The sequence below is a fragment of the Podarcis tiliguerta genome (assembly GCF_965153285.1).
Source record: "Podarcis tiliguerta genome assembly, chromosome: 1".
Classification (NCBI taxonomy): domain Eukaryota; kingdom Metazoa; phylum Chordata; class Lepidosauria; order Squamata; family Lacertidae; genus Podarcis; species Podarcis tiliguerta.
In genome coordinates, this window is record NC_139534.1 from 122,816,820 (window position 1) to 122,829,515 (window position 12,696).

Consider the following 12,696-nt stretch of genomic DNA (forward strand, 5'->3'; position numbering starts at 1 on the left):
CTATGGTGGTAGCAAACTCCACAGTTTAACTATGCGCTGTGTGAAGAAGCCGTTCCTCACCTGTCCTGAATCTCCCGCCACAACAAACAAGCGACACGAAGACCAGTATACTAGATACCACTGCAATTCTTATTGCATGATATACATGATTTAGTACAACAAAAACGCAATGTGTAAACTTGTAAATATCCTCATGACCACTGCTCCATGTGCATTTTTCTAATCTATGGGTTGTGCTGAAGAAGATTCCAGCGAAACAGTCAGATTATCCAGGATCACTGTCCTACGTTGTTACAGTGGTGCCTCGCAAGACGAAATTAATTCGTTCTGCAAGTTTTTTCGTTCTACGAGTTTTTTCGTCTTGCGAAGCACCACTGCGTATTGATGGTTTCCCGTAGGAATGCATTGGCGGTTTAAAAAAAAAGGCGCAAGACGTTTCGTCTTGCGAAGCAAGCCCATAGGGAAATCCGTCTTGCGAAGCAACTCAGAAAACGAAAAACTCTTTCGTCTTGAGAGTTTTTTGTCTTGTGAGTCATTCGTCTTGCGAGGTACCACTGTATTCACTTCAGCACCATGAACGCCTTTAAAAAGTTTTACCGCTTAGCCCACAGGACAGCATCTATTATTTTGTTTCAACCATAGACTTATTATACTTCTACGGACTTTCAAAGATGGACAGACGTGTGTTCATTTTTTTTCAAATATATTAGAGAATTTACAAGTGTACACATTGTGTTTTGGTTGTACTAAATCATGCATATCATGCAATAAGAATTGCAGTGCTATCTGGTCTTCATGTTGCTTGTATTGTTTGTTGTGTCAAGTTTGCAACACAGGGGTTTGTTGTTCTGAACCTCCCGCCATTCAGTTTCAGCGGATGGCTGCGAGCTGTAGAATTACGAGAGAGGGAGAGAAACTTCCCGCTGTCCTCTCTCTCTACACACATTTTACACCCTTCTATAATTGTTGTGAGTTATCTTCACCATCGAAAGGAAGCTACTATCAGCTGAAAAAACTACACCTTGAAGGGAGAAAGTGTGCATTATGGGCAGTGGGTGTCAAAACCCTACGATGTTTCCCAGAGAAGCTGAGGGGAATGTGCCGACATGAATGAATATGATTTTACACTGACTCGTAGCCTTGGTTTCTTGTGCAATTCATAGAAACGGAAGGAGTTGCCTTACTCCAGGAAATACTATTTGCCCCTCCAGGCCAGGATCCCTCAGTATTGCGTCCTGGTTCTCAAAGGTCACAGGGAGATGTCTTTCACATGCTCCACGGTCCTTCAACGGGGGACTTACTTCTGAGTAGGCCTGGTTAGGACTGTGCTGTAAGAGCACTAACACTTGACTGTTACAAGAATATTGGAATGAAGTTATATGGTTTTAGCAGAAGTGTTATTAAGAATTATACAAAAATTAATTGTTAATGCGCTAAAGTGGAAAATTTAAAGTTAAACTGTGTTAGGATAAATTATAGAACAAAAATTGAGAAAGAGGGAAAGGATTTGTTGAACCAGCTAATTTGAACTAGAATACAAAAAAGGGAGGCGCGAGGAAGTCGAGGAAACAAGCATATGAAAGATAAAGAAATGAAATTTGAATGTGTTTTTAAATGTTTTAGTTTTTTCTTGTTGTTCTGTGGTATTGTTTTTTCCTTTTATTTTTGATGTATTGTCTGTTAAACTTTTTATTGTTTCTTCTTTTCTTTTTTATTCTTTTTCTTTTTGTAACTATTAAACATTTAATAAATATTATTTTTTTAAAAAACAACACTTGACAAAATATATAAAACCAAATACAAAGCTATCATTTCAAGCCAGCTGGTGCTTCTCAAAAAGGCGCTGCAGTCGTTTAGGAATGGATGTGGCATTTGATGAGTTGCATCCCCTCCAAATCTACTGCTTAAAGGGTAAGTTATCTATATTTCATTGGGCAATTAATTGCATGGTATGTGCTATTCCAAACATAAACAAGGAAGCAAAGCCAGGAGGTGGATGTGGCATCTCAAACTGGTGCAACCTGCCTTGAGACTTTAGAGCGAGAATGAAAGGTAATAATTTGAAATAAATGGTTTTTTTTACGTACAATGGCACAGATCGTTTTTCTGGATGAAAAGTGGGGGGGGGCACACAGTTCCCTTGTGCTCAAAAAAATATGCATATATGCAGACATATTTCTCTATCAGTCAACAGGCTGCCCACTGAAAAAAGTCCAACTTGTATCGCTCCTTTTCCCCCTTTGTGCCGTCAATCATGGCTCACGGATGGGATAAGGGCTTTGGGGGCAATTTTATTAATTTATTCATTTCATGCCATGCCATGTCATTTACCGTATTTTTTGCTCTATAAGACTCACTTTTCCCCTCCTAAAAAGTAAGGGGAAATGTGTGTGCGTCTTATGGAGCGAATGCAGGCTGCGCAGCTATCCCAGAAGCCAGAACAGCAAGAGAGATTGGTGCTTTCACTGCGCAGTGATCCCTCTTGCTGTTCTGGCTTCTGAGATTCAGAATATTTTTTTTCTTGTTTTCCTCCTCCAAAAACTAGGTGCGTCTTGTGGTCTGGTGCGTCTTATAGAGCGAAAAATACGGTACATCCCACCTTTTACTCCAAGGAGCTCAAGGTGGTTCACATGGTTCCCCTTCCACTTCCTCATTTAATCCTCCACAACAACCCTGACAGGTTGGTTAGGCTGAGAGGCAGGGACTGCCCCAAGGTCACTCAGCAAGCACAATGGCGAAGTGGGGGATTTGAACCCTGGTCTTCCAGTCTGATGCCCTAACCAATGATCCTGGGATGCTCCCATACCTGTCAGCTGCAGCACAGGTGGCATCAAAGCATCCTAGTGCATTTGGGTAATTTTAATCTTTGGAATCTTTTAATCTTTAATCTCTGGGAGAAGAGCTTCTGCTTAGCATTCTATGCAAAAGGTGCCAGGTTCAATTTCGCCAGGTAGGGCTGGGAAATATTCGTTGCCTGAAACTCTGGAGAGCCGCTGCCAGTCAGTGCAGACAACACTAAGCTATATGGACAAAGTATGAGGACACAGTATAAAGTCCTTATCCAAATACTTAACTTCTGCATCAGAATATTCTTATCCTGCCTTAGGAACAACAGCAAAGGCAGCTCACCAATTTGAAAATCCAAATAGCCATTAAAACAAATTTGCAAAACGAAAACACAAAAACAGAAGCAGGACATAAAACAACCCATTTGTTAAGCGGCTTCTAACATGCATCTAACCTTCAATTCCTCTTGCAGCATACAAACTTTCCACACACACGCTCTTTGGGCATCATTATGCTCTTGTTCACTGGATCCCTAATAAATGCAAGACATGCAGCTCCAGTCCTGTGCAGTTCCATTGGTTTCAATGAGGCTTACTCCCTAGTAAGCCTGTTTAAGGTAAGCCTACGGCACCTACAGACTATTTGAGGGAGACCTGCCTATCCCCTCCACAGAACTTCTGGCACCCATGACTTGATCTTTTGGCGCAAGCACACAAGCCCGGAACACTGAGTGGACATGTGCGATCTCTGCAAGTCTAGGAGCATTTCCAAATCTAAATACAACACTCAAAGCAGACACCCCACTGCATTTCTGGCACACAAAGAGTGGCAGAATTCAGCCTGCAACAGGCGCTAAGCACCTAACTTAACTCCCCTCCCCCAGGAAAAGAGCAAATGCATGCTCAGTTTTCCCCTAAATATTCTAATCACAACCTGAAATTCAGCAATACGTGCTTCTTAATCCTCACAAATATTTTAAGTATTTCCAAGCCGTAAAGTAGGCCCAGAAGGTTTCCTGAAAGATTAAACTTTTTTTCCCCAACAGCAAAATTTATTTAAATACCCAAGCTTCGAGACTACCATCTTCTCCAGGCTCCATATTTCCCCCAGCGACCTATCTAAATTCATGGATGAAATCAAAGCAAGCAAGGGTTAAGTACAGAATGTGTGCAGAAGAACGATGCTGAGCACCCAACTTACAAATACTTTTTTTTTTTTAAAGCTACACATGCAAGTTGGGATGCTTGCTTGGATGAATGGAACAGTTATAAAGATGAATGAAGAAGTGCTGAATCAACTGAACGGTGTTAATCCATTCATTCTTATACTGTCCCGTCTTCCAAAGGAGCTCATCAAAGGCCCTTCTTCAACACACACAGAGAATTTATCCTAACAAACCTATGGGGTAGATTAGGCTGAATGACAGCAAGCAGCCCAACATCACATAATAAGCTGAGCAACTGAGAGGGGATTTGAACTTGGCTGCCCCCATTCGAAGTGCAACACTCAAGCCACCACATCACGCCAGAAATCAAAATTTCTGTACTCTTTCACTGCTGGTTCACACAAGGTTTCCCTCAAGGTTTTCTTTCTAGCAGTTTTGATCACTGGGAAAATACATTAGTTGGTGATATATCGTGAAGCTGAAAACCAGCTATCGCCCAGCCCCAGTCCTGCTGCACAAAAATCCATGTCTGGTTACACTCTCTGCCTTCCACGCAGCTTCCTTTATTTTGAGCTTCCTATATAGGCACCTGGTTGGCCACGCGAGAATTGGATGATATGCCATCGGCCTGATCTAGTTGGTTCTTCCTGGTGCTCAGCATAATTTATCCTAATTTATTATTTATTGTATTTATGAATCTCACCCTTCCTCCAACAGAGCCCAGGGGCAGGGTATGAAAAAAGATAAAGAACCAGTGATTTAAACAAATACAGAACTGAAATATTCATATGAAGAATCTTCGCTTGCGGGGGGGCGGCGTTTATTTTGCTACCACTGTAGAACCATCAAGTCACAAATCCTTGCTGATCTACTTCCGGTTGCCCAGAGATCTACCCATAAATCCTAATCTACCTTTCGCTAATCTAACTCATGAGTTTTACTAAGGCGCCTCAGGCAGATTCCTAGTCAATCAGTCTTACTATTTATCCCCTGCCGAAATACGGGGATAATGTTTAATTATTTATATTGTAAGAAAAATTATAAACCTCCAGCGCTCGCTCGCTCTCTGTCTCTCTCTCTCTCACACACACACACACATGTATATGCATGTATGTATATATTGTGGTGCTATACAAAACAACCATCAAAATAAAAAAGTTAAATAAAATTTAAAAAATACAGAGCAAACAACCACTCCTGGATCAATTCTGTAAAAACTCTCAAAGAAATGAAAAGAAAGAAAGAAACATTTTCAGCAGGTGATAAAATACCAGGATTGTAGGTGCCAAGCTAATTCCAACAGGAACAAATCGCTGGTGTCACCATGCTAAAAGTCTTTGTCCCTATAGAAATAGAGCAACTACGAATACCACCAAATTTTGAGCACTCAGATACGCTCTGTACACAGACCCATAACATTTTCAGTTTGGGGGCACATGCTAAGTTCTACTATTGCATTTGGAGTCTCAAGAAAAATCAGTATTTGAAGCACTCACACTACTTCAACAGTAAAGTCAGGAGCCTTAGCAAACTAAAGTTCCCGAGGTCTCCAGAACTGTTAAAAAGTGTGTACTACAAGTGCTCTAAATGTATGAGGGGGTGTTGTGTGTCCTTGCTCTTTTTCAGAGATAAAACCCAAGTTGTGCTAATTATGAGAACGGAGGCATAATCACTTACCTGGAGCATCAGCTCACAGTCTTCTCTGCCCACAAATATCATCTCCCGAGGGAGCCGGTGGCGAATGCCTGCACTGCTCACCAGAAACCATGACGTCACACTCATTTTGGTGTTTGGCACTTCAACTTTTCACCATCCTAGATGAAAGAGAGAGAAAAAAATTCCAGGAAAAAAATGTGGACCAACAAAGGCAAACAAACCATGTCAAGTGTTAGGAGCACAAAAAGCATGGCCACTAATTCCTTTACCACAGCATATGAGAGCGGATTTCAAGATCTACTTTGCTTTTTACTAATACGCAAATATCTATCAACTGGAGCATGCATTTAGGATTAAAGCATCCTGAGCCCAGGAATTTGTTGTGGGTACCAAAACTGAACCTTATGAGGAACGGCTAAGGGAGCTGGGCATGTTTAGCCTGGAGAAGAGGAGGTTAAGGGGTGATATGATATAGCCATGTTCAAATATATAAAAGGATGTCACATAGAGGAGGGAGAAAGTTTGTTTTCTGCTGCTCCAGAGAAGCGGACACGGAGCAATGGATCCAAACTACAAGAAAGAAGATTCCACCTAAACATTAGGAAGAACTTCCTGACATTAAGAGCTGTTCGACAGTGGAATTTGCTGCCAAGGAGTGTGGTGGAGTCTCCTTCTTTGGAGGTCTTTAAGCAGAGGCTTGACAACCATATGTCAGGAGTGCTCTGACGGTGTTTCCTGCTTGGCAGGGGGTTGGACTCGATGGCCCTTGGGGTCTCTTCCAACTCTATGATTCTATGATTCTATGAACCGAGCTCACAGTCACAAAAACCCGCTCCTGGTTAGATATTTTGATATTGGCATTGTTAAATAACTGGGAGTCAGAATTCCCTGCGGATCTACTTCAAAATCACCCAGAGATGCACCAACAGTACAGATCCTAATGCAGCCTTTGCCCACCTCTGGTCCCCCAGGTGCAGGTGTGCAGAAATTTGGAGCTGCAGTTCGGCAACATTTGGAGATCCAGATATTCCCCAGCCCCATTCTTTGCTGACCAAGACCAGTTCTCCAAGGTTTCAGACCAGGAAGTTTCCCAACCTGGAAATGCTCGAGAAGAAACCTGGGACTTTCTGTGGGCAAAGCAAATGTTCTACCACTGAGCCAGGGAGCCTCCCAACTGGTAGTTCACATAGTTGTTATAAAAGGGAAATGGAGAAAATATCCACCCAAAGCCAACCAGGAAGACAAACAAAGGTTTGCTGAATTTATAAACCACTTCCCACAACAAAAAGTCCTGAAAAGCAAGACTTTTTACAGCAAGAATAAAAAGCCTATTAAAAACACTGGAAGAAAAGATCCACCCACTGGTGATGTCCGATTGCCGAGGAAAACAAAAACAGACTTTGCCTGGCACTGAAACATGGCAAAGTTGGCACCAGGAGGGCCTCTCAAAGGAGAGTATCAGTGGTGGGCAGAAATGGCCCCTTCTTTCATCACCATCCTCAGAGGTGACACATGAAAAAGGGCTTCCGATGACAATCTCAAAGCCCAGGAAGTTCAGTAGAAGCCAAAGCCCACCAGACATCAAGCCTGGAATCATGCTTAAAAGCCCTTGAGCTTGGGTCTTGAACACCTTAGAGCAGTAGTTTTCAACCAGTGTGCCTTGAATGATGGTCAGGGGTGCCACGGGCAACCCTGGCCTCTGTCCCTTTTTCCTTCCCTCGCTCCTCTGATGCCCCCTCGCATCTCTGCCTCCCAAAGGCTTGCACAGCTGTTTGTTGCATCAGCCCTGGCTACAAGCTCCGCAGGCGAATGGTGCCTTCCCAGGCCCCTGTGGGGAAATTTGAGGAGGCACCTCTCTTTGGGGCAGCGGGAGCAGCTCAGAGACCAGGGGCGGCAGCTGCGGCTGCCCAGAGGACTCCCAATGAGAAGAGAGGAGGCCGAGGGAGCACTCTCCAAGGCAGGGTGTTCGAAAAGGGGCAAAGGGCTGCTGACTCCCCAGGCAAGGAACGACATAACTGGGCTCCTAGGCCCCGCAGGGGTACCACAGAAAAAATGTAGTTAGTCAAGGGAGCCATGGACTCAAAAAGGTTGAAAACCTCTGTCTTATAGACTTTTTTAAAAGCAGCCTTTCTCTTGGCCATGCTGAACTTTCAGTGCTAGGAGGATTTACATGCACAAAGCATTCAAGAAGCTGAACACAAAAGGAGAAAGGAGGCGAGGAAAACACAGAATGCTCACAGAATTCCGTGCACAACATCCACACACGGAAACAGGCAGAGCAGGTCATACGGAACAAGCCAGTCTATGTCTCTGGGATAGATTAGAGTTGAGTGCCTTCCTTCCTGCTTACCACCTGCGCCTCACCTGGAAGGCCCACTTGTTGCTCTAGGGAAAACCAAAGTACAGAGAGGCATTTCAAGTTTTGACCTATAACCTGATCCTACACCTTTAACCGCAGACTAACACACAGGAATTCAGCACTCTTCCCACTCTTTATCTCCACACCTGTGATTAGAGCAAGGATGGAGCACCTGTGATCTCCAGGTGCTGTTGTTGGGCTGCAAGTCCTACCAGCCCCAGCCAGCACAGCCAACAGGTAGGGGTAATGGGAGCTGTAGTCTGATCAACCCATCTCATTCTTGGTGAAGACTGTTGGACTGACTGGAGGGAGCTGGGCTCAAACCCCCACTCAGTCATGGAGCTCATTCGGTGACCTGGAATTGTCACTAGCTCTTAGCCTAGTGCCGTGGCTCAGTGGCTGAGCATCTGCTTTGCATCCAGAAGGTTGAAGGTTCAATCCCTGGCATCTCCAGGTAGGAATGGTCTCAGTCTGAAACCCCGGAGAGCTGGTGACAGTGTGGGACCAGTGTGGACCAGTGTTCTGACTCACTATAAATCAGCTTCCAATGTTCTGGCTTATAAATGATGGCTCGGCTGGTGGAGCATGAGACTCCTCTTAATCTCCATGTTGGGCAAAAGATTCCTGCGTTGCAGAGGGTTGGACTAGATGATCCTCATGGTCCCTTCAGATTCTATGACTGGGGGAAGAGAGACCCTGTGTGCTGTCCTGAGCAACTTGGGGTGCAGAGTTCAAGGCTTAAAATAAACCCCATTTGTTTATTTCAAAGCACTTATAAACTGCGGAATATTCAAAACCTCTAAGTACGCACAAAAATCCAAACATACGAAAGCAATTTCTAAAGTGTCATAAAAACAGAGATGAAAGACAGACATCTGGTCCAATCTTATGGGTCAGGGAAAAGCAAATATATATTTTACGTGCAAGATGTCCAAAACAATTGACGGGTGATGCTTATTTTAAAAGGTAATAAATAGATGTTTCTGTGTGTTAGGCTGCTGTGAAAGTGGGGGGGGGGGGGCGGGGAAATAAGTGTCAAGCCTATTATGTTCCAACTTCCTAGTTTTTATAAATCCCCACCTTAACATATCAAGGGAAAAGGTTGCTTCACCACTGAGCTGATAGAGGAAGGAAGGTTCTCCTGCATGGAAGATTTCACTTGTAAATTTGCTCCCTTTGCGCCTCACTTAATTCAAAGCAGCTCCCCTCCCATGCCTCCATCTGCATACCATGCAATGTTCAATGACTGAAGTAAGTACACTTTTGAATGAGTACTCTTGTTCGTAGGCTATCCAGCTACTGCTGTCTTAAGGTGCTGGATCTATCTGCTAACTTCCCTTCCTGTTAGGTGGATTCGCAAGACACTACGAATCAAGGGCTGAAGTGAACTAAATTACTGCACCTGCAGAACAGGACTTTCACACCCCACACTGTTGCAAAATCACAAGGAACCACCAGAGCAAATTTATGGGGCACACCGGGGAGAGAGAGAGAGAGAGAGAGAGAGAGAGAGAGAGAGAAGGGGGCCATCCTGTTGCACAAGGACAAATGCTTGCACTGATGCAAGGTTAGCCTTAGCACTACGTTTTCATAGAAATGTAGAGTTGGGACGGACACCTAGCCCAACCCTCTGCAATGCTGGATTTTTCATGCAAGTGCTTTGAACATTCACGAAGCACTATGCGAAAGCTAAGTATGAACCTAAGAAGCAGCCTTATGCCACGGGTCCATCTAACTCACTGCCTAAATTGACCGGCAGGGTCTCTCCTAGCCTCACCTGAGGATGCGAGGGATGGGTCCTGGGTCCTTCTGCATGCCAGTCAGATGCACTGCCCCTGAGCTATATAGCCCTTTCCTGGGAAACTGCTGAAACCCAGGCCTCACACGCTGCATTTTCCCACTCCCTCTTCCAGTGCATGCTAGGAGCTGCAGGGGCATGTTGGCATCTGTTGCTAGGAGGAAGGGAATAAACACTCTGGGCAAGAGCCCCCATTGGCCCACAAAAGCAGACACAAGTCAGAGCAGCGACTGAAGCCTGCAACTCTATTCTCTCTCTCCGCCCCCCCCCCCCCACGTTTTTCATTTTTCTTTTGCTCGGCGGCTGTAGCTTTAATCAGCTCGCCCTAACCCTTAGCAGCAGATTCTGCCACAACTAATGCTTATTATGGACATTTTGCCAGCAGGAGGGGGAGATTTAAAGGAAAACACACAAGCCAGGCCCACAGATCGAGCCCACCATAAGCCACCTGATTCTTTTTTTTCGTTTTCTTTTTGTTGCAGGCTTTAAAAAAAGAAGAGGAGAAATGAGGAGGAGGAGGAGGAGGAAGGGGTGAGAAGAGGAAAGGGGTTAGTAGATGAAGCGTGTGATTGGGGGAAAAGCATTACAAGAGGAGGAGAACGAGAGAAGCCAGCACACATAACAAGCAAGAGGGAGAAAAACCAGCTCCAAAAGATGGTTAGCGTTTGGGGTGCTACCAGATGCCAGTTCAACTGGCTGAGCCAGGCGATTCCTCCCAGATCTTGCCACCATTACAAAGCGACTGCCAGCAGCTATCCACACCCAAGGAAAGGATTGGGGGGGGGGGAATCCGAAGCTTCGCCACCAGCCCTACCCAAGGTGCAACAATAAAGCCGTCAGCCAGTCAGTCGGATAAATCTGTCTCTCTTTCGAGGGGTGGGGGAGCATTCAAACCTCCAGGGTGTTGTGGATAGATAAGTCAACCCTTCATCTCTTTGTTTAGGAAGAAGTCTGGGGCTGCAGCAGGAATCCAAGCTGGCGAGCGGTGTGAATCCCTGGGAAGGGGGGTGGTATTATTTTGGTAGGAAAGAATCCGGGAGGAGGAAGAGGAAACCTCCAGCTCTATTGATCCCTCTCCGCCAGTCCCTACCCAAAGTGGCCTTCTGCTCTTTTATATACCTCTCTCGTCATTGAGAGATAAAGGGAACCTCCTACCTGCCACGCTGGATGCACTGACATTCCCCCCCCCCCATTATCCAACAGCTGAGACCCCCTCCAAGGCTCCGGGGACCTCATTTGGGAGAGGACTTGGCCACAATCCACCCACAAGCTCCTTGCTTGGCCTCCCCTTCCCTTACCTGGGCTGGGCTCTGTACTTGCTGCACCAGCGGCCATCTCTCAATGACACCTCCCCCATCTGAGATGCTCCCCCTCCTCTGTCCCCATAGATGCACCCGCTCCCATTCAAAATCTGGCCTCAGTAGCAGCAGCAGCAAGCCCACCTCCTTTTGTGTCTGAGAAAGATGGGGAGGGAGGGCCTGGCCAAGCTCCACCAATTCTATACACCCCCCTCAAAATAATAAAATAATAATAATAATAATCACCTTCCCAGAGGTCTGCTCTCCATCCCCACCTCCTCTCCCCAGCCCCGATCCTGCAGCAGGGGGAAGCGCGCCTTTCCCTCCTCCTCCTCCTGTGCAGTCCCCGCATGCCCGGCTCTCCAACCCCGCAGACAGGCAGGCCCTTGACCCGGCCGGGCTGGCAAGGCGCATCGCAACGCGGCCAGGTGCTCCCTGCGCCTCCGGAGGCCGCAGGCCGAAGCCCAGCAGGCGCGATCAGCTGTTTCCTGTCTGCGGGGCGGACCTGCGCGCCGGCCTGCCCGCCTTCCCCGAGGGTGGGCTCCGCCTGCCCCGACCACCACCGCCGCCACCCCTGACTCGGCGCAGCCTTACCCGGCGTGGCGGCCCCCGGCTCTCCGCCCTCCAGCGCTGCGCCAGGTGCGGGGCGCCCGATCCAAGCCCCAGGGCGCACCGTCAGCCTCCCCTAGCCTCTCCGGATCCGGCGCTGCTGGGCTTCTGCCATGGCCGTGCACCGAGGGATCGTCCTTTCTCTCGCCCCGGGGAGGAGGACACAAGGAGCGCCACCGCCGCCTGCGCTCACTTGCACAGCAGGTTCCAGACGTCAGGAGGCGGCTCTTCGCTTCCCTCGCCCTCCTCCTCCTCTCTCTCTCTCTCCCTTCCCTCCACCCCTCCCGGTACTCCCAGCCCAGCCCTGCCCTTCCCTCTCGGGCTGCCTCCTCCGGCAGCCAAGCCGCCAGGTTAGATCAGGTGACGCCGTCGAGGCTTCTCCGTGGCACAAGCGTCGTGCGCGCCCGTGCGGCCTCGGCGGCTTGGCGCGGGCGGCGGCGGCGGCGGCTTCCCCGTCGTCTCTCCCTCTCCCTCCCTTGGCTGGTGAGGAGTTTGGTTGCGACGGCAGGGCGGAGCGGAGCGGAGCCGAGCGCCCCGGGGGCGGGCTCGGCGAGGAGGAGCACGCGGCCGCGTTGCTTTTGCTGCTTTGAGCCCTAAGCGGCGAGACTGGAAGCTGGGGGGGAGAGGAGAGGTGCCATTTCTTGCTTTCCAGGAGCGCCAACTTGAATAAAATATTATTCTGCCCCCCCCCCTCCCGCGCATAAGCAACCACATGTCACCGCACTCCCACACTATTTGAATGGCAATAGGCCTGGCCATTAACTTTGGGGGAGCCCAGCCCCTCAAATATTTTATTGGGTGGGGTGAGCGCGAAGGGACCTCAGCCCCTGGTCGTTGGCTCCTATCTATCTATCCATCTATCTATCATCTATCGTAGGTGTAGGCAGTGGCGTAGCGTGGGTTGTCAGCACCCGGGGCAAGGCAAGTAATTTGCGCCCCCTAACCCGGGGCAAGGCAAGTAATTTGCGCCCCCCCGCTGCATTGTCCCCCCCCCCCCAGATAGTCCCTCGCTCTCTCTCCGCAC

The 12,696-nt window shown here is 47.6% G+C and overlaps 1 protein-coding gene across 11 annotated transcripts in view; it reads right to left on the reverse strand.

The window, feature by feature from the left end:
• The window catches only part of CEP170B (centrosomal protein 170B), an 89,484-nt gene extending 77,335 nt beyond the window's left edge, over nt 1–12,149 (reverse strand). For 2 of the 11 annotated variants that reach the window (XR_014509531.1, XM_083433405.1), the window contains exons 1-2: nt 11,658–12,131; nt 5,630–5,766 (exon numbers count right to left, since the gene is read on the reverse strand). Coding sequence is in view for 10 of the 11 variants with exons in the window: in XM_083433405.1 (XP_083289531.1) it covers nt 5,630–5,734 (105 nt within the window). In the remaining variant the exon portion in view is untranslated. Of the gene's footprint in view, nt 1–5,629; nt 6,010–6,416; nt 8,345–11,063; nt 11,084–11,309; nt 11,525–11,657 lie in introns of those variants that run through there. The other 9 variants (XM_083433413.1, XM_083433410.1, XM_083433412.1 and 6 more) reach the window with 8 other exon arrangements.
• Nucleotides 12,150–12,696: the final 547 nt, after the last annotated feature.